Source organism: Diceros bicornis, chromosome 7, assembly GCF_020826845.1.
Source record: "Diceros bicornis minor isolate mBicDic1 chromosome 7, mDicBic1.mat.cur, whole genome shotgun sequence".
In the NCBI taxonomy this organism is placed as follows: Eukaryota; Metazoa; Chordata; class Mammalia; order Perissodactyla; family Rhinocerotidae; genus Diceros; species Diceros bicornis.
In genome coordinates this window covers 72748928-72771557 of record NC_080746.1, presented here as the reverse complement: position 1 = coordinate 72771557, position 22630 = coordinate 72748928, and the positions used below count along the sequence as shown (strand labels likewise).

The window sequence follows — 22630 nt, the reverse complement described above, 5'->3', positions numbered from 1 at the left end:
TTTTTAATAGAATACATGCTTCTTTTGAGAAATTAGAAATATGTACTAAATAACCCCAATACAAAATTTTAATAAAATAATAGAAAGTAAGGAAACTTGATTGAATCTTATTGTGCATACATACACAAGTAAATTTATACACATATACTAATATGTATTTTGCAGGAGAGGAAGCAATAGCAGAAATATGCAGGATGCAAAATGTACTCTAGAGAAATGGAAGTACAGGATGTATACATTATAAGTGCAAACTCAATAAATTAGTTAAAGTTTTATTACTCAGTAAAGTGGGACCAGTTTACAAATGATGTGGCAATGGTAGCAGAGGTGTCAGGAAGGAACTCAGCACTCAACATGTCTAATAAATAAAGCTTAGTGATTAATTATTACGATACTGTACAGGATCAAAACTTCCAACACTTCCATAGATCTTTAATTTATATCTTTCAGATAGGCCAAATATTCTAGGCAGGTAAGAAATTGCCTGCTGATATCATACTTTAAAGGAATTACCTTGGAAAATTAATGGTTTCACTGTCTATAAAAGCTGCACAAATCCAAAATATAATAGTTTCCAAGAATAATGGAAAATACTAGTCTATCATCTTGCTATCATTTTGGCTGCTCTTTGTATCTTCAAATATTTTTCACAACTAGTATACATATCTGCACTCTAACAAGTTTTTAAACGTTGTAAATATGGTCCATTTTCTTTGCAATTATCCTAAGGTGCTTTTGTGTGAAATGATTTACTAAAATATTTAGATTTGTTATCTAAAAATTAAATGAGTATTCCCACCATTTACTTTATCTCAGAAATTAGACTTGCAGGAGTTTTGAGTAGTCATAGGTCATTTCTGTCATGTAGTCTTGAGGCAGAAGGAAATTAACAAAAAGATGAACATCAGCTTTACAGTAACTAAACACATGACACCTAAGATATGGCTGTAAAGATAACCACATATTCCAATTCTTTATTCAATATATGTGTCCTGTAGAGCTCACACTATTTCTTTTGTGCTTTATTTTTGATAGGATTAGTTTCATTTGATTTTTGTATTAAAGCAAAAGACAGACATCTGCTTTTCCTTGGCTTTAATTAGTCTCAAATTTATCTAAGAAGAGAGAAAATAATGCTCATTTCATAAAAGATTAACATCAATTTTAGGACAATTTTTTTTCTCACAAATCTGTGCTGTGTTTATATTACCTAAATGTTTAAAAATACTAATCCTGAGCAAGAGAAAAATAAGAATAGTTTTGACTAAAGAATAAAATTCTTTCATTGTTAAACCTAAACAGCTTTAAAATTCAACAAAGAATATGAAGTCAGTAAGACTGGAATTCAAACTTCTGATGTCCACGGCAAACCTGAATACTCTCAGCAGAAGTAAAACACACGTAGTAGATAATACAGTAAGAAGCATCAGAAATTGATGCACCTGGATTTTGTTAAATATAACAAAGGTCACTCAGTCCTTCATGAATAAACCTAGCTGGGAGAACAGCACTGAACAGTGTATTGCATTGAACAGATCCCTCAGAAAGGCAACACTGGATTCTTTTTTAGATAGGCACAGACTTTTTTTTTCCAAAATATTCAGACATAAAAGACACATTTAGAAATATAATATGAATCCTGTTTTCATGAAGGCAAAAAGTTCTAGCCACTTTGGAAACCAAAGTAAGTCACTTGAGCTTTTAGTTATAGCTACCTCTCATGAAAAATAAGAGCTTACTACCCAGCACAGCAGTGTTATGACAAAGTATTTATACACCAGTGAAGGCATTAAGGACTTTGAATGTGAGTCAACTGAAGCCAAGCTCTAAGACTTTTCTGGTTCATGTGGTGAAAGTGCAGATGAGTGGGAAAGTGCTGGCACAGCAAGGATCCTCTCACAGCACTAAGGCCTGTCCACGTAGGAACAGTCAGTTGAAAGTCAGCACAGCAGACACTAGACAATGATTTCTGCCCTTGGCTTCATCAATATGCCTCTTCTTTTATTCAAACTGTCTCTCTTCCTCTTCGTCTGCTTCTTCAATGACCTGAATCTCATCTGCTTGAGGTAAGGAAGAATTCTCTTTCTGCAGTTTATTCCCATCAGCTTTACATTTCTCTTCTTCCTCTATGATTTCCTTCCATATCTTGTGGTTTTCTGTGAGGTGGTGCATTAGCTGACAAAATATTCGCCGTCTGCCTTTCCTTCTTTGTGGTTCTGTGAAATTTAAAACAAGTAAATTCTAATCATAGCAATATGATTCAATCATTCATTCAACAAATATCCGTGTGCCTATTATACTCCAGGCCCTTATCTAAGCACTGGGGTTACAGTAGTATAGAATAAGATAAAGATAATTCCTGTACTATGGACCTCACATTCTAGGGGAAAGACCTAGATAAGCAAATAAGCAAAACATAAGTATGTTAGATGGTGTTAAGTATTATGGATAAAAATAAAGTGGAGAAGGGGATTAGGGACGACTGAGTCAGGGTGGGAGTCGGGGGGAGAGGAGGATGGTACTGAAATTTCAGATGATAAATAATAGTGCAAAGTTAAAAACCAACCTTTTAAGGATTTTTTATATTAAACATGATTATCAAAATTTTGAGTATAAATAATTTTTAGAAGCCAGTCAACTTTCCCAAGTTGACAATCAGATGTGATGGCATAAGACTACTCTTCACTATGCTAATCCTGAATATAATATGTGTGAGTGTGTGTGTGTGGCGGGGGGGGGGGGGGGTTGGGAAGTTCTTTGTAGTTGTGTGTTGATTTATACCATGCTTGAAAAACAAAAAAATAATTCGATATAAATTAAATTCTACTTTAAAGAGCAAATAACTGATTTCATTTATAGTTACAAAGGTGACAAATGTTTCTTTTTCATTTTCTACTTATATTCATTGCCTTATATAGAAAAATATGTCCCTATAGTTTGGTAATTCAAATTCAATGCCACAAAACTTGGTTCTCCTCGTAGAGTCAGGGAATGTATATTTTCCTCTTCTCCCAACTGTTTTGATCCATTTCCCAAGTCTGTGTGAAGGGCAGATATTAGCAGGCTATTTTGGAACTTGTGCTCCTCAGCTGCGTAGCAGGGCTGGGGGAGGGTGGTGTGAGGAGGGGTGAGGTGAAGGAAGACTAGCCACTAGGACCCACCACCTCACATATGCTCAGATGTGGTGACAGCCCTATCATGGTTGAACAGGCGGAGCCTGATGAAGAGCACCAGCTGGAGGCAATACCTCAGGAGAGGCCGCTTTAACCAAGAACGCTTGTTGTGTGACAGCATTAGCATGAGACCCAGCACACAGCAGTTATTCAAAACGAGACAGTAGTTAAGATATGACTACTGAATCTGTATCTTAGAAACAAAGATACAAATCCAAATTAATGGACATTTGAAGTTAATAACATTAAAGAAATTATAGTATCCTTATATTCTTACTAGGATTTAGCTTGTCTTCTATTTCTTCATCGTCTGTATCTAATTCTTCACCATCTTCTTCTTCATAACAACTTTCAGTATCATCATCCTCTTCTGCTTCTATCCACTGACCTGGTAGCAAACCAGCAGCATCATAGGAGTTACACAGGGGACCCACTATGTGGGTGATAAAAGATTCTTGGAGTTTTGCTAGTTGAGGAGAAGAGCGATCCATGAAGGGACTGATGGGCAGACCAAGATTTGCTTCTTCATCTCCCTGATCATTTAAAAAAGAAATTTACATTTTTAACTGTTGAAAGAACAACCACTGAGCTTTGCTGTTAAAATTATTTTAAATAAGCATAGTCTACATCAAAATAATTTTTACAAAGAAGCATCAATGAATCTAATTACTCTATCATTTCAACTCTAAGAATTTCTCTAATATTTGGGAAATCCTAAACAAGACTTGATTCTCACTCTCCACCAGTCAACCAGTATGGTTGATACTCAGTTAACAAGTAAAATACACATCTTATTTTTTAAAATAAGTATCAGCAAATTTACTAACAACCTACAAAATTCTATAAGGTCAAATATAGATTCTCTTTCTCCTGGGGGAGATGGTATAATGGAAACATTTTGTTATAGTTATACTTCAAAAGTACAGAGTTGAATTTTGCAAATGTTTTTCAAGCTGCTCTCCCTTTTTGTAACAGCAGAACTCTTTAATGAAACTAAATCAGAAAAGCCAATATGTAAAACATAAAAGTAGAGCTACTGAGGTCGAGGTCAGGATTCTGGGCCCAGAGCCCCACTTGCCTGCCCTGTGATACCCTCCCACTGTGGCCTCTGGGGTTCTGGAGAGCACAATCTGAGATCAGACAGATGTGGTTTCAAAACCTGCTTTTGCCACCTATTACCTGTATGGTGTTGGGCAAGCTCTATGCCCAATTCATGTGTAAAATTTGAATAACTACCTTACAGGGTTGCTATGAGGATGAAAAGCAATATTATAAAAGTGTTTAGCACAGTGCTGAGCATTCCCCAAATGCTACTATTAACATTTCAGTTTCTAGTGTCTGAACTGGCAGGGGATGAATACTCTCCACAATGCACAGATTCTGCAGGCAAGCGTTGTCTTATCTTGGCGAGCCAGCATAACCAGCAACTGTCTCGGTGATTAACTGTTCCATGATTTAAAATCTTCTATAAGGAAAGAAACTATTAATGTTAAAAAAAAAAAAAAAAAAAAAAAGTTGGGTTTATCCATGCAATTTCATAGGCTTGGCTTTTTTTTAAATAAGAGTTTGGCTTTTCTAAGCCCCTGGCAATTAAATCACTATCAGGGTATAAAAATAGTATAATTCAGATAAGAAAAAAAGTTGGGCAGGGTTAGAATTTTGCATCCATATCTGAAGGAATTGAACAGCATAACCAGATTGAGAAGGAAGTTCAAAGTTCTGAGGAGGGAGGACTAGGACTTTCATGGAGATTAGTACATTTAACCTTCATGACAACTCTGTATGGTTGGGTGTCAGATGACATTTTTCTCCTTTGACATATGAATAATGAAACCTAGAAAGATTAAGTGAAACTGTCTGCAACAATACATTGTTTTTAGTGATAGATCTGGAATTATAATTGCTAACATTTATTGAGCACTTACGTGTCAGGAACTGTTCTAAGAACTTGAGATATTATTGTATTAATTCATTTAATCCTCATAGCAACTTTATGAGGTAGGTACCATCAATATTCCTATTTTATCATTGAGGAAACTGAGGCACAGAGAGGTTAAGTAACTTACCCAAGGTCACATTGCTGCTAAGGAAGAGGAGCCAGGATTCAACCTCAGGCTTGGCTTCCAAGTTTGCTTAATAAGAATTAATTCTATATACTTTAAAAATAATTATATCATAAATTGGTCTAAATGAACTTCTCTAATGTTATTTTCACCAAATTAATAAGTTTTCCAAAATTGTCATATACTACTACTTTTTTATTACCTCTGTTTGTCTGATAATATACAGATGGCATTTTTCTTAGCATAAAATTCTTTTATGAACAGGAAATCTATTGGAGAACTCTGAGGCAGGCTTCAATTATCTTTGAGAATGAGGATAGGAATATGCAAACTGTATGCTCCAATCTACAAATTAGGTAAATATTTATAATAATTTATCACCCAAAATTATATATAATTTAGTTCAAATGTATCAGAATAGTAAAATATTAATAATCTTGGACTTATCTATTTCCGTGATTATACAGTATGGTATTTTGTAACCTGCAAACAGCAGAATATATATTATTGTGTTGGCATGTTTAGCTAAGGTGAATGAAAGACACTGCACATTTACTGGCCATTCAGTAAACTCTGGGGGTGACAAGGTACAACAGGCAAGTGTGCATGGTTTATAGGCTCAGCTTCATCACTCCTACTGGAGTAGTCACTCCTGGTAAGAAAGCCCTGTCACAAAGCCCTCACTTGGTAGACATCTTGATCATTCCTGATTATTAGAGCCAACAAGGATTCCCAAGGAATGCAATTCCAAAGTCAAGATGATGTATTTGATATTTTGGAGATATGAAATGTTAGGCTTGTGGGGAAATCAGTATACTTGTACATTGTAGGGAGCCTCAAAATTGGACAAAAATGGTACAGATTCTTCAAAGTAGTAGGATTATTTTAAAGACAAGATTTTAAAACATAAAAGAAAGAGCATGTTTATATCTTTGAATCCTTGAAAATCACCAAGTTTCTACTTTGTCCCCATTTCTAGCCTTCTAATTTCTTATCCTCTGCCAGGACTTTTACCCAGTTGTTGCTTCTAAGGCAGTCTTTCTATAGCAGAGTTGAAAATGGGTTGATATTCTTTAAATATAATCTAAATATACCCTGAATCAATTAAAAACCTTTTCATTTAGAAATAAATTATCCTAGGTTATAGGCTCTCAGGGTTGAGAGGGACCTTGGAATCATAATGTAGTCTGTCCTTCCCTCTAGACTCAAGAGGGTACATTCAACCCACTCCAGAGAGGCAACAAGTTATTTTTTATTGTTTTAAATTTTAGCAGCAAAGGCAAAAAGAGCTGAGAAAACACTAAAACCAGAGCCAATGCAACAATTTCTAGCCATTTTTGGTCAAAGCAACTCAGATTTCAAACATTCAGCATACCTATCCAAATCCCAAAGAGTAGTGTCTACAGACAGCAGCTCTTAAAAATCCCACCAATCTCATGTTTCCACTTACCTGCTCATAAAATTCATTGACAATGCCTTCTGTCCATTTCAAATGCAAGTCCCGAACTTTAGCTGGGCCATTTATGTCTGCCAGTTTGATGCACACCTGGCATACCAGGAGGCGATCATTTTCATTACTCCATTCTATACCATTACTATTTACATCATTGGCCTATTTTGGAAAAACAGAATTACTTTAGGTTCTAAGGGCATAAGAGTTTTGTTTTTGTTTTTTATTGTATTCTGTTTGTTCTTTTTTTTTTGGTTTTTGTTTTTTACCAAATTATCTTAAAACTGTTTCCTGTCCAGATGACAGAAAGGAATTTCAATAAATGCTTCTTTTAATCAGTTTGTGCCATAACATGGATCTCTATGGGTTAAATTTCCCTTTGAAGTGTCAGTATAATTTTGTTTCAATGGAAGCAGAGGCTATAAAAACATAACCCATGGTTTGTTTCAATATTTGTGATTACCACAGAGAATTGCAATTTGTGTGTATATATATTACATATTAATGTTAATATATAATATATATTATAAGTATATGTATATGCAAAACATCCATAAATCATATAAGAATTGTAACTATTTCTATCTCAAAAAAGATCACTTAAGGATCTAAGAAGAAGTTGGCTCTAGCTGTGAAAGGCAGCATGATATAGTTGAAAGAACACTAGTCGTAGCAGCTGATCCCTATGGTTTTAAATCCTGACTCATAATAAGTTACAATTCATTGTGTAACACTGGAAAAATTACTTAATCTTCTTGAGTCTAACTTTCTTCATTTATAAAACAGGAAAAGTACTATCAATTTAGCCATGATACCATAAGGATTAACAAATGAAAAATGCCTAGTTCATAGTAAATGCTAAATAAATGCTAACATTGTTATTTAAATAAATGGTAATTATCATCATTAATTAGGCAAATCACCATAACTTTCAAGAACTCAAACTTCCTCTTGTAAAAAATGAAGTGAATGAGGCCAGCCCCCTGGTGTAGTGGTTTAAAGTTTGGCAGGGTCCGCTTAAGCAGCCCAGGTTTGTGGATTCAGATCCCAGGTGTGGACCTACACCACTTGTCAGCCATGCTGTGGCGGTGACCAACATATAAAATACAGAATAAATAACAGGTGTTAGCTCAGGGAGAATCTTCCTCAAGCAAAGAGGAAGACTGGCAACAGATGTTAGCTCAGGGCAAAGCTCAGCAAAAAAAAAAAAAAAAAAAAAAAAAGAAATGAAGTGAATGGGCCAGATCAGTGACTTTGGAACTTGAGTGTGACGGTAGTTTTTTTGGTACCAAACTCTTTTGTGAGAGGAAAATTTATGTTGACCACCACTATAGAAAACACTTAAAAGGAGAGCTCTTTTGATTGAAACTGTGTAGGAGGTCTGGAGCCCCATTCACGTATTTTCCTGAGAGACTACAGAATAGAAGTCTCTGAGGAACATAAATTCACAAGTATTGGGCTAGATGATCTTTCACTTGTAAAAACTTCTATTACTCTGACTTAAGCATTTAAATGAATTTTTATTATTAAATTAAAATAAAAGTTAATAGAGCTATACAACTACAAAATAATTTTAAAGGCATACTGATTTTTTTTAAATAATTTTATTTATTTATTTTTCCCCCCCAAAACTCCAGTAGATAGTTGTATGTCATAGCTGCACATCCTTCTAGTTGCTGTATGTGGGACGCGGCCTCAGCATGGCCGGAGAAGCGGTGCGTCGGTGCGCGCCCAGGACCCGAACCCAGGCCGCCAGCAGCGGAGTAAGTGCACTTAACCGCTAAGCCACGGGGCCGGCCCGGCATACTGATTTCTTGCTGATTTTTTGTAAGCATCTTATTAATGCTATGACAGCAACATATACGGGGTCTCCTTCCAGAGGGTTAAACCTAATACTCCTTTGTTACCAGTTCCTCTACCCCGAAGGCACACCTTCCTTTAGGTCACAAACATCATCAAGAAAACAACAGCTTCCTGCCAGCAAAAGAGGGGGGCATCCTTCCCTCAGGAATCTAAAGCAGTGGTTCTCAACTCTTTTTTGCCCCAAACGTCTGAGGGACAGAACACACTCCCATTAGTATACTCTCACATGAGGGCAGTGATTCTCACTTTCCTAGTGAATGTGGGTTCAGTGAGGGCAAGGTCTTCAACTTGTTCTTTCCTTATTCTTCACTTCTTCTTGACTGCATATAGTGGGCAATCCCAATAACTAGTTGTTGAAAGATGCATTATTCTCAAGTTGAAGAGTGGAGAGTACTTCTCTCTCACATCAGCCAGTTAGACACTAATATAACGAAAGTGTAAAAGGTGCAGCAAAGTAGGCATAACTGGCTTCTTAGAAACACAACTTTACCATCATAAATGTCTTACTTGGCACTGTGCACAATTTTATCAAATCTGCCCCTAAAAGCTTTTGACATAATTAATTGGTTTGTCACTGTGTGAAAGAAAAGTCACAACAATATAAGTCTGTGTCAGAAAGGAAATGTAGCAAGCAGCAGTATTTTAGGACTTGTTATATTAATAAAAATGTTTTATTTTTAAAAATATTGGCATATATATTGTCTTACATCAGATATTTATTATGACTTTATGAGTAGTATTCTAACTTAACATTAAAAAATATCTTTTGGGGCCGGCCCGGTGGCGCAAGCGGTTAAGTGCGCGCGCTCCGCTGCGGCGGCCCGGGGTTCGCTGGTTCGGATCCCGGGCGCGCACCGACGCACTGCTTGGTAAGCCATGCTGTGGCGGCGTCCCATATAAAGTGGAGGAAGATAGGCACAGATGTTAGCCCAGGGCCGTCTTCCTCAGCAAAAAAAGAGGAGGATTGGCGGATGTTAGCTCAGGGCTGATCTCCTCACAAAAAAAAAAAAAAAAAAAAAAAAAAAAAAAAAAATATCTTTTATCAGCAACACTGACAATAATGATTTCCATTTTTGAAACCAGGCATTAATTTGCATAACAAACCTTGGCATTGAATTCAGCAAGGAAATCAAAATGCTTTTTAAGATCTGTAGCAAGGATTGCTTCAATGACTAAAAAACGAAAGCGCTTGAATTCCACGTGATCGAGATTAAGAAGGAAGTTGTATTCTGGATGAGAAAGATACAGATTCCAAGCTGATGCAGCATGATGATTTTCCAGAACAGATCTATCATTGTACAAAACTGCCTAGAAAGGAATAAGAAAAATGAGGCAAGCATCTCAAAGATATTAAACTTTAATAATAAATAGGATCACATTGGAAGAATACAAACAATGAGTACCTCCTATATGCCAGGCATTTTAACACCTGTGAAGAGGGTTGATAATTTTGTAAAAGAGTAGCCTGAAGTGCAAAGAGGATAAGGTACACCTTTCTAGCAGACACAGGTAGTAAGTGAAAGGATAATCTGTCTCCAAAGTTCATCTTTTCAGACACCATGCTGCCTACCAAGAGATGTGTCAAGTTGATATTTGAGGTCTACTTCATTAAATCAGTAAACCTCAGATACAGCTGCTGTTAATAAAGTCATGAGGGATATAGAGCACATTTAGGGATACATTTCTGTTCTTTAGCCAGCATGGAATGAATGGTCGTGGTGACTGAAGAAGAGGAAGCAGGAGTCCTGTCCAGGGTGAGTCAGAGACCCACATGTCTGAGAAGGACATGTTCTACACTCCCATACTGACACAGTGCCTGGGAGTAAGACAGAAGTATGAAACAGGTAAAAGCACAAATCCTCTGGTTCAAGTGCTGTGGAACTATTCATTTTTTCTCTGTCTCACTCCAAAGGAAGACCCTGAGGTACTTCCTCAGTACTCTAGGACTTTGGAATACAAATTTTAAAAGACACTGGATTATAGAATTTTTCAACCCTTTTCCACCCCTAAAAATTAAACAATTTTTTAAATTATTAAATAAGCATAGTAATTATTAAAAGAACTTCCACAGCCAGTGCTAAAGGCTGGGGATAAAAATAAAAACACTGTCCCTGTTTTCATCAGAGCTTCCGGTCTAATGGGAAAGAAGGACAGATAAAAATAGAATGTAATCTCAGTTAAGATACATATTCTGAGACCTTAATTAAATAGTTTTACATATTATTTATTAAAATTAGCTATAGTTTAAATTTAAGCATAGATACCATTTGATTGCTTTTCTACATCATTTGATTTTATGTAAGCAATGAAATGATTTATACTTTGAAATGGGCCGTATAAAGGCTGGAAATAATCTAAGTGTCCATCAATGGATGAATGGATAAAGAAGATGTGGTGTATGCAGTCGTCCCTCAGTATCCATGGGGGATTGGTTCCAGGACCCCCGTAGATACCAAAATCCACAGATGCTCAAGTCCCTAATATAAAATGGCATAGTATTTGCATATAACCTCCACACATCCTCTCATCTACTTTAAATCATCTCAAGGTTAGTTATAATACATAATACAATGTAAATGCTATGTAAATAGTTGTTACACCATATTGTTTAGAGAATAGCGACAAGAAAAAAAAGTCTGTACATGTTCAGTATAGATACAACCATCATAGGCCTTTCAATCCATGGTTGGTTGAATCCGAAGATGCAGAACCCACGGATATGGAGGGCCAACTGTATATACGTACAATGGAATATTATTCAGCCATGAGAAAGAAGAAAATCCTGCCATTTGTGGTGACATGGATGGACCTCGAGAGCATTACGCTAAGTGAGGTAAGTCAGAGAAAGACAAATACCATATGATATCACTTACATGTGTAATCTAAAAAAGCTGAATTCATAGAAACAGAATGATGGTTAACAAGAGCTAGGAGATAGGGGAATTGGGGAGATATTGGTCAAAGGGTACAAACGCAGTCACAAGATGAATAAGTTCTGGGGATCTAATGTACAGCATTGTAATTATAGTTAACAATACTGTGTTATATACTTGAAAGTTGCTAAGAGACTAGATCTTAACTGTTCTCACCACAAAAAATAAATAGCTATGTGACATGATGGAGGTGTTAGCTATTGCTATGGTGGTAATCAAAATATATGTGTATCAAATCAACAGGTGGTACACCTTAAACTTTACACAATGTTATATGTCAATTATATCTCAATAAAAAAACAAAATGCATTTCATACTAACCTTAACACAACTTCTAAACATTGTAAATCCAAAAGAGAAAGAATAAGCTTCAAAGACTCCCTAAGGGGTCACTTTACATTTAATAGCAATTTGACTAATTCATGCTCAAATCCGATAAAGACTGATACACTATCAAAACAGCTTTGTCTGTTCAGGAAGAAGTAATCAAACTCCCAGCTCAATAAAGCACAATGTATAATGAGTGTCCTATAAAGCTAGCTGACTTGATAAATTCTCAGCTAATGAGATCAGTAAAAGAAACGAGTAAGTTCAGAATTCCTTCAGCATCCAAACTACCCTTTGAAATTACCAAAGAAATATAAAATGGGGGCAAAAAATCTGAATATTAAAATCCAGACATAATCACCATACTGGAGACTTCAAAGACATGGTAAAAGTGGGAATGGATTAGGAAAGGCCAACTAAGCCACTGCATAAGAAAGAAAAACCTACCTGGAGAATAAGTGGAAGGAGTCCCCTGGTGGACCCCAATAAACTCACTATCTCATAACTGAGTAGAGGCAAGACTCATGGAGCAGTAAGTAGGACACAAATGTCAATTCTACTTTAGGAAGAATATTGGATGGTAGCACATAGAGCAACAAGCCAAGCTTAAACTTAGTGACAAAAACATTCCAGGGGCCGGCCTGGTGGCATAGTGGTTAAGTTCATGCGCTCTGCTTAGGTGGCCCGGGGTTCACCGGTTCAGATCCTGGGCGTGGACCTACTCACCACTCATCAACCCATGCTGAGGCGGCGTCCCACAAAGAGCAACTAAAGGGATGTACAACTATGACATACAACTATCTGCTGGGGATTTGGGGAGAAAAAAGGAGGAAGATTGGCAACAGATGTTAGCTCAGGGCCAATCTTCCTCAAAAAAAAAAAAAAAGAAAGAAAAACATTCCAGGTAAAACAGATAATGAAGCTTCAGCAGGCTTTTACTGAGGGCTCTATGACAACTAGAGAAGGAAGACAGTGCCCCAGCTAACTCAGAGCTGCAGTAACTAACATCCTTTGACTTTTTGCTAAAGCATCTTGCTACCTGCTTTCTCTAGCTGTGGATCCCTCCCTTCTCTCCACAGGCAAATGCATCTCTGATTTGGCAAAGCAAGTTAGTTTATCATAAATTTTACTTTTCACTCTCTTTCAGTCAGAAATAGAAGTATAATGATGTACACCTGAAATTTATACAATGTTACAAACCAATGTGCCGGCAATAAAATAAAAAATAAACAGAAAAAAACATTCAGTAAAAAAAAAAGTTACTCGTGGAAATCATGAGCTATTAAAGAATAAAGCCCCATTGGAGAAAATTAATCAGACAGCACTTTTAACTATTTCCTCCCTCTCTCTCTCCCTCGCTCCCTCTCTCTCTCTCTCAATCCTACTCTTGTTCTGGTTAGAGAATCTAACTCCTATATATAAATAGTGAGAATGTATGAAAGAGACAGAAGTGAGAAAAGGAATATAGAGAACGCCTATAGAAGATGAAAGAATCAGAACTGAGGTTTAAACATAGAGCCATAAAGTGAAGACGTAAGATGAATTCAGCAAACAATAACTGACTACTTTTTGTAAGGCATGAAGTTAGAAATATAAAGATGACATTTCAGGAATCACCAGCCTAAACAAACACCCACAACCACACTAAATTCTACTTAAAACCAAGTATTTAGTTCCAAGTCCTAATGTTTAAAGCTATTATAATTACTGTATCCATTTGTTGGAAACTCCTACCTCTTATGCAAATTGTGACCCTAAAGGAATCTTGCACCTTATCAGCTGTACTGGATACAAAAACAATGTGGTGCTAGAGGAATTTTACATACACGAATATATTCAGAGCTAAAAGATTTAGAGTCTGGATATTAAGGCATGTCTTAGGGAAAAAAGGGGACAACAACAACAAAAATAATAATAGTTCTCGATCATTATAGCTTTTAGCCTTACAAAGGACCTTGCCAGAAGGAAGAGTAAGTCTTAAATCTAGTCAGTCTTATCAATTTGATCAAAGGGAAAAATATTGACAGCAAGGACTCTAGAATTTTATAAAACAGTGTGTTACTCTTTCATGAACATTTTATTCATTTTCCAGTTGAAGAAGGTGATTTTTCCTTAATTCTTTAACACACACCATGTCAATGCTATGTGTTATTATCCAGTTAATTACAATGTAGATGGAATGGCCATATGATTCACCTCAAGAATGGTTTACAAAGGGATATATATATAGTATGGTTGTAAAATTTCTTCTTTAAACTTTTTTCTGAAAAAGTATTTCCTACCTGAGGGGCATTTGTAGCCACTAGAAATGCATTTGTCCGCCCTGGGTGATCATAATCATGCATGGCAGCTGCCACATATAGAGCCATCAATTCCAATGCAGGAATGTTTGAAGACAGGCAACCATAGCTCTCATCTGGAATAGAGCAGCTCCTCGAAGAAATGTAAGCAATTTGCCCAGGGCTAATTCTACCATCAGACTCTGAGGAATAAGCAAAATAAACCAGCATTACACATAACTTCCAATGAGGCTAAGGTGGAGATTCCCCATAGGTAATATGATTATCTTATTTGTTGACTTACCTAAGAAATAGACTCTATTTATAAACATGGACTTAAAACAGTATATTATTTCCAGCATACATGCTAATAAAGAGAAACAGTATTATATATGACCCTGATGTCACTTACTTTACAGGATATGATAGGATTCTCATGATGCTCTCTTACTCTGACTAATAACAATTTTTAAAAGCCTCTGATTTTCTAAACATTTGTAAGGCTAGATATAATGGCCAGGGAATAGGAGGCAAGAAGAAAAAGCAATCTAGAGAATAAAATTTCACGAAAACAGTATGGAGATTTAGGAATTTAATATATTAACAAAGCAAGCTTCTCAACATGTATGCTTTTCAAATCTTATCCAGATAGATTACATTTGATTTGCAGCCCTGACTACAACACTTCTTCCCCTTCTTTTTCCTTCCATGAAGCCTCTTATAAAACAATGGAAAGAAAAACTATGGAAAATGAAAAGGCATGGAAAACTGAGGAATGTCTCAGAAAGATAACTCTCTTTTTATCCTCTAATTAGAAACAATATTTTCACTATCAGCACTGTGCTTTTGGTGTCTTAATATCTTACTATTGATTTCTTCCTTTTTTGTATTTTGGTGGCTTTATTTATTTAAATGGTCACTCTAATATTTTTGCTAAAGGGATCTTAAAGTGTAAGAAGGAAAAAATAAACTATATTTAGAGTAGGAAATAAAACCACAAAGATATTAGAGAGATACAAAAATTCATTGGCTGTGCTCACCAGTAGAAACTAGGAATAATATCCTGGCTTGTCAAAGTCCAAAATAATTTTTATCATAATTTAGTTCACTCTATTTTTGCCATCACAAGAATTTTTTTAACATAATGACTTAAATACACACTAGTGATAAAGATACCTAATTATTTTCATGCTGTTTATATTTTGTACCTAAATAGTTTTAGAATCACCCACACTAGAGCTATTTTTTAAATAATTATAAAAAATAAAAAGACAAATGTATGGATAAAGATAGATTTAAACGTTCAATTTCTTGGGGCCGGCCTGGTGGCGCAAGCGGTTAAGTGTGCGCACTCCGCTGCAGCGGCCTGGGGTTCACCGGTTTGGATCCCAGGCACGCACCGACACACTGCTTGGCAAGCCATGCTGTGGCGGTGTCCCATATAAAGTGGAGGAAGATGGGCATGGACGTTAGCCCAGGGCCAGTCTTCCTCAGCAAAAAAGAGAAGGATTGGCACATGTTAGCACAGGGCTGATCTCCTCACCAAAAAATAAATAAATAAATAAACATTCAAATTTCTAATAAGAAGACTTAAGTTATCAACATCAGAGCCAATAACTTGGATTTTCCCTGTGTTATATGCATTCTGAATTTCCTCTAGAATTTCTAAAATATATATAAAAATATCAGAAATGGCAAAAGACATCCTTTAAACTCAATCATTACTTAGAATTGACATATTAGGATCTATGAATTTAACATGAAATTAATAGTATGAAAAAGAAAATAGCTGGCAAGAACAATTACACATAACTATTGTAGATCCCATTTATTTACTTTCTTTCAGAAAATGGTGATTCTTTTAATTGGCTGATTAATTTAAAAAGAAGTCTCAGTAAAAGGCATCCAGATTGGAAAGGAAGAGGTAAAACTATCTCCATTTACAGATGACATGATCTTATATATAGAAAAATCCTAAAAAATCCACTGAAAAACTATTAGAAGTAATAAATGAGATCATCAAGATTGCAGGGTACAAGATCAATATTCAAAAAATCAATTGTATTTCTTCACACTAGCAATGAATAAGCAAAAAATGAACCCAAGAAAACAATTCCATTTACATGAGCAGGACAGCTAATTTTTGACAAAGGAGCCAAGAACATAAAATGGAGAAAGGAAAGTCTCTTCAATAAATGGTGTTGGGCAAACTGGACTGCCACATGCAAAAGAATGAAAGTAGATCATTATCTTACACCATAGACAAAAATTAACTCAAAATGGATTAGACTTGAATGTAAGATCTGAAACCATAAAACTCCTAGAAGAAAACATAGATAGTATCTTTTTGAATATCATGTCTCTTTCAGGCAAGGGAAACAAAAGAAAAAATAAACAGGACTATATCAAACTAAAAAGCTTCTGCATGGCAAAGGAAACCATCAACAAAAGGAAAAGACAACCCTCCAATTGGGAGAAAATATTTGCAAATCATGTATCTGATAAGAAGTTAATTTCCAAAATATATAAAGAACTCATACAACTCAATAATAAACAAACAACCTGATCAAAAAATGGGCAGAGGACATGAACAGACATTTTTCCAAAGAAGATATACAGATGACCAACAGGCACATGAAGAGATGTGCATCACTAATTATTAGGAAAATGCAAGTCTCAACTACAATGAGATATTACCTCACACCTGTCAGAATGGCTATCATTAAAAAGACAAGAAATAACAAGCGTTGGAGAGGATGTGGAGAAAAGGGAACCCTCATACCCTGCTGGTGGGAATGCAAACTAGTGCAGTCACTATGGATAACAATATAGAGATTTCTCAAAAAATTAAAAATAGAACTACTGTATAACCCAGCTATTCCAATTCTGGGTATTTATTCAAAGAACTTGAAAACCAATTCGAAAAGATATATGCACCCCTATGTTCATTGCAGCATTATTCACAATAGCCAAGACTTGCAAGCAATCTAAGTGCCCATCAACAGATGAATGGATAAAGATGTGGTGTTTGTATATATATATATATATATATATATATATATATATATATATATATATATATACACAATTGAATTCTACTCAGCCATAAAAAAGATGAAATCGTGTCATTTGTGACAACATGGATGGACCTTGAGGGTATTATGCTAAGCAAAATAAGTCAGACAGAGAAAGACAAATACCATATGATTTTACTTGTATGTGGAAGATAAAAAAGCAAACACATAGATATGGAGAACAGATTGGTAGTTAGCAGAGGGGAAGGCGGTGGGGGGAGGGTGAAAGGGATAAAGGGGCACATAGGTATGGTGACAGACGGAAACTAGACTTTTGGTGGTGAACATGAGTCAGTCTACAGAAGCCGAAATATAATGATGCACACCTAAAATGTACATAATGTTATAAACCAATGTGACCTCAATAAAATTTTTTTTAAAAGAATAAAATACTTAGGAATAAACTTAACAAAAGAAGTGCAAAACTAGTATTCTGAAAACTAAAAACTAATGTTGAAAGAAATTAAAGACTTAAACAAGTGAAAAAATACACAAGTTTATGAATTAGAAGACTTAATATTGTGTATTAAGATGGCAATACTCCCCAAAATTATCTATAGATTCAACAAAATCCCTATCAAAACTTACAGCTGGCTTTTTTGGTAGCAATTCACAAGCTGAACCTAAAATTCATATGGGAGTGCAAGAGATTCAGAACAGCCAAAACAATCTTGAAAAAGAAGAACAAAGTTGAAGGACTCACACTTCCCAATTTCAAAGCTTACTACAAACCTTTAGTAATGGAGATTAGTATGGTACTGGCATAAGGATAGACACATAGATCAATGGCATAGAATTGAGAGTCCAGAAATAAACCCTCATATTTATGGTCAATTGATTTTGGACAAGGGTGCCATAACCTTGTTGAGAGCCAACTATGTGCCCTGCCTGATGCTAGGCACTTTCATATATGTTATTTCATTTAATACTCAGATCTTATAAGGTAGAAACTCTGATTTAATAACATTTAGGAGCTGACTACGTGTAGAATATATAAAGAACGAGGATTAGAATATATAAAGAACAATTCTTTTCAACAAATGGTGCTGGGACATGGATATCCATGTGCAAAAGAATGTTGGACCTTTTCCTTACTCCATACCCCCAAATTAGTTCCAATGGATCATAGACCTAAACTTAAGAACTATAACTATAAAACTCTTAGAAGAAAACATAGGGGTAAATCTTCATGACCTTGAGTTAGGCAAATACTTCTTAGATATGACACCAAAAGCATGAGCAACAAAAGAAAAAATTAGATAAATTAAACTTCAAAATTAAAACCTTTTGTGCTTCAATAGACAGCCTAAAGAAAGTGAAAAGACAACTCACAGAATGGGAGCCAACTGCTGCAAATCATAAAACTGAAAAGGCTGCAAATCATAAATCTGATATATTCTATATCCAGAATATATAAAGAACTGCTAAAATTCAATGATAAAAAGACAAAGGACCAAATCTTAAAATGGACAAAGTACATGAATAGATATTTCTCCAAAGAAAGTATACAAATAGCTCATAACCACATGAAAAGATGCTCAACATCATTAGCTATTAGGGAAATGCAAATCAAAACCACAGTGAGATACCACTTCACACCCACTAGGATGGCTACCAAAAAGATAGATAATAACAAGAAGTGGCAAGAAATTGGAACCTTCATACATTGTTGGTGGGAATGTAAAATAGTACAGCCACTTCGGAAAATAGTTTGGCAGTTCCTTGAAATGTTAACAACAGAGTCACCATATGACCCAGCAATTCCATAACTAGGTATATGGCCAAGAGAAATGAAAACATATATCCACACAAAAACTGGTACATGAATACTCACAGTAGCATTATTCATAATAGCCCAAAAGTGGAAAGAACCCAAATGTCCGTCAACCATATCTCAGCTGGTAGGAGAATGAGAAAGAGGGAGGAAAAAAATGCTTAATATATAAAATACCTATCAAAGAAATAAGGGAAAATACATACGGCTATTATAAACTTCATTCATGTGACTTGGTCACATAGGTGCATTTGGGATTTATCATTTTCTTATCCCACTATCCATTCCACGTTTCTTTCGTCCTCAGCTGGCATCTCCATTGATTATGGTTCTTTACTTGTGCTTTCAAGGGTCTGCACTATTAGTGATACTGATGGTGGATTACTGTAGTTTTCCATTATCTTTTGTCATTGGACATGGGAGTACCAAAAAGGCCAGAGAATTCCCTGGGTTCCTGACATACATCCTCTCACATGTAGTAGGAACCCTATTTCCTCTTGATAATAAAGATTAGACAGAATCAATCCTCCTTTTTGTCTCTTGGTTCAAACACATGGAGAACACAAAGTGGCCAGATGTCAGTCTCAGTGTCCAGTTCAATGTAACCCTTTTATGTATTCCCTGTTGGAAGCATTTCTCCTTTGGAAACTAAGGTCTCTAAGCCAATTTTTTTTTTTTGCAAGCAAAAATTTTCTAAGTGGATCATCTGAGTAATAGTGAGAAAAGCCCCTTCTAATTCCATTCTGGTTCACAGATTTGTGTATTCTGGGAATCAGAAAAATGGTACCATATATTGGTCACTGGTTCAGAAAATAAACCACATCTTGTGGGACAGCACCTTAGCCTCGCAAAATGTTTTCACCTAACAGATGCCCTGAGTCTTCAATATGTCATTCCATCATTCTCTCAGGCCAGCCGTGGGATGATAAGGTTCATGAGATCAGTAAATTCTGTGGGCATAAACCCACTGCAACAATATTTTGGAGCAAAATGAGTTCCTTGATATGCAATATTGGGTATAATAATCCCATGGTGAATAAGGCATTCAGTAAGTTCATAGACGGTGATGGTGAAGCACTGTAGACAGTGAAGGTAAATCCATATCCAGAGTAAGTAAGAACAAAGCTGTCTCTTCCATACAGGAAGGGATCCAATGTAATCAACCTACCACCAGACAGATGGCTGGATGTTCCCCCAGGGAATACTGCCATATCAAGGGTTCATGATTGGTCTTTCCTATTGGCAAGTTGGGCACTCAACAGAGGCCAGAGCCAGGTCAGCCTCGTGAGAAGCCCATGTTTTTGAACCCATGCATAATCTACATTCTTGCTGTCTTGGCTATTGTGTTTATAAGCTCATTGAATGAAAACTGGAGTAGCTAGGGAAAGAGACTGATATCAAGAGAAAAGGTCATTTTGACTATGTGGTTATTGAGAGCCTCCCCTGCAGTGAATGTCCTTTGGTAAGTATATTAAGTATATCAGTGCCCTTTGGTAAGTATATTACCCTTTGGTAAGTGTATCAGGGTTCTCCAGAGAAACAGAACCAATGAGGGTGTGTGTGTGTGTGTGTGTGTGTGTGTGTGTGTGTGTGTGTGTGTGTGTAGAGAGAGAGAGAGAGAAAGATTTATTTTAAGGAATTGGCTCATGCAAATATTGAGGCTGGCAAATCCAAAATCTGCAGGATGGGCTGGCAGGCTGGAGATCCAGGTAAGAGCCAATGCTGCAGTCCAAGTTTGAAGGCTGTCTGCTGGCAGAAATCCTTCTTGCTTGGGGCAAGTCAGTCTTTGTTCTATTAAAGCCTCCAACTGATTGAACAAAGCCCATTCACATTATGGAGAGCAATCTGCTTTACTCAAAGATCACTGATTTAAATGTTGATCTCATCCATAAAAACAGCCTCACAGAAACATCCAGAATGATGTTTGACCAAATATCTGAGCACCACAGCACAGCCAAGTTGACACATAAAATTAACCATCACAGTAAGCATTCACATGGGAAAGAAATATTCTCCACTCTGAGAACTCTAGTCACAAACCTCTTTCCCAGAACTCCTTGTCACCAATTTTCTAATCATTTTCCATCTAAAACCCTAAGTATCCAAGTAAGCTATTAGCCACTGGCCATAAATTAGTGTAGATCCTTTCCCCTGGCCATCTCTCTTTCTAGGCCAAGTGAACAAGCAGATTCACTGCTTCATGTTCTGCCCACTCATAGGATTTACCTTCTCCTTTTATCCTTCAAAGGATACCTGTAAGAGAGCCTATAAAGCTGCAGTCATCCAATTTCAGAAGGTATTGCATATGGGACAAAACCATCTACAAACTAGGTCTTTTCTCCTTCAGTCAGCTGGTCATAGGGAATTCCCCATGAAGCCATGTGGATTAAAGAAGAGTGCCAATGTATTAGCAATAGGTGCCATGGCAATCTAAGCTCATATTTTGAGTCTTCTGTGCCTTTAGGAGTGGCTCAAAATTAATCTTGTATATAATACTTCCCCTTGATTGAGAGCTACTGCACATGCCAACTTTACAAATTGGTGGGTCACAGGGCACCAAGTTCATGAAGGGCAGGTCACGTGGTAACCTACTCCACATGGTCAAATATTTAAAATCCAAGGCATCTAAGATATTTGTTACATCTTGTGCAACAGTTATTCAGCATTATCTTGTCAAGGTACTGGACCACCTTGATACCTTATGTGACTAGACTAGATTATAACAGAGATTGGAAGACTTGACATAGCCCAGAACTAGGACAATGAAAGTGTACTGCTATGCCTGCCAGGTGAAAGTAAATGTCTTCTTGTGGATTTTGCTAACAGGTACAGAGAAAGAAAAATTCTCCAGACCAACAACTGTGTACCAAATAGCATAAATTAAGTTGACTTATGTAAAAGAAGATCACATCCAGAACAGCTGTAGCAATTGGAGTCATCACCTGATGAAGTCTAGAATAATCCACCATCATTTTTCAAGATCTAGTCATCTTGTTTAAAAGCCAAAGTACCACAAGTTGAATAGCAGTGTGATGGAAACCACCACTCCTGCATCTATCAAGTATTTCACAGTGGCACTAATTTCTGCAATTCATCCAGAAATATGGTATTGCTTTGGTTCACTATTTTGCTAGAACAAGGCAAGTTCAGGAGATTCCATTTGACCGTTGCTACCATGATGGTCCTCTGCAAACATCCAGGAATCAACAGAGGGATTCTGCCAGTTGCTAAATATGTTTATATGAACTATGCATTCAGAAAATGGGTGGGTTCAGGGAACTACCACTCTGAGATGGCCCCAGGCCAAAAGTCCTTTTATCACCTAAATTCCATAAATCCCTACTCTGATTGGTGGACCAGTGTGGCATTTCACCCTCCAGGAATTAGTGTTGCAAGGTATTTCTCAACACCTTGATGAAGGGGGACACTTTTGAGGAACATAGTTAGGGATGAGTAAGAAGACTACATGATCAACCATTTCAACATCCTATCACTGTAAGCCTTTGAATTCCTTCGTCTACAGTATATAAGGAAGTTGTGACATCTTAATACCTACATTTCAGACAACTAATGGAGCAAACTATTAGTACCACTGCCGATTACTCAAGCTACTACGCTGACTCCAGAATCTCCAGTAGGTATATCTATATCAATAAATTCAGAATAATCCACCATTACCTTCCTGTCCCCTGGT

At 36.4% G+C, this 22630-nt stretch overlaps 1 protein-coding gene across 2 annotated transcripts in view; it reads right to left on the bottom strand.

The window, feature by feature from the left end:
- Window positions 1-260: 260 nt before the first annotated feature.
- PDE3B (phosphodiesterase 3B) overlaps window positions 261-22630 on the bottom strand; it is a 179149-nt gene continuing 156779 nt past the window's right edge. The window contains exons 12-16 of one of the 2 annotated variants that reach the window (XM_058546034.1): window positions 14092-14291; window positions 9654-9857; window positions 6687-6848; window positions 3451-3706; window positions 261-2216 (exon numbers count right to left, since the gene is read on the bottom strand). In XM_058546034.1, the coding sequence (XP_058402017.1) occupies window positions 2002-2216; window positions 3451-3706; window positions 6687-6848; window positions 9654-9857; window positions 14092-14291 (1037 nt within the window). In that variant the 3' untranslated portion in view covers window positions 261-2001. The remainder of the gene's footprint in view (window positions 2217-3450; window positions 3707-6686; window positions 6849-9653; window positions 9858-14091; window positions 14292-22630) is intronic. The other variant, XM_058546035.1, reaches the window with a different exon arrangement.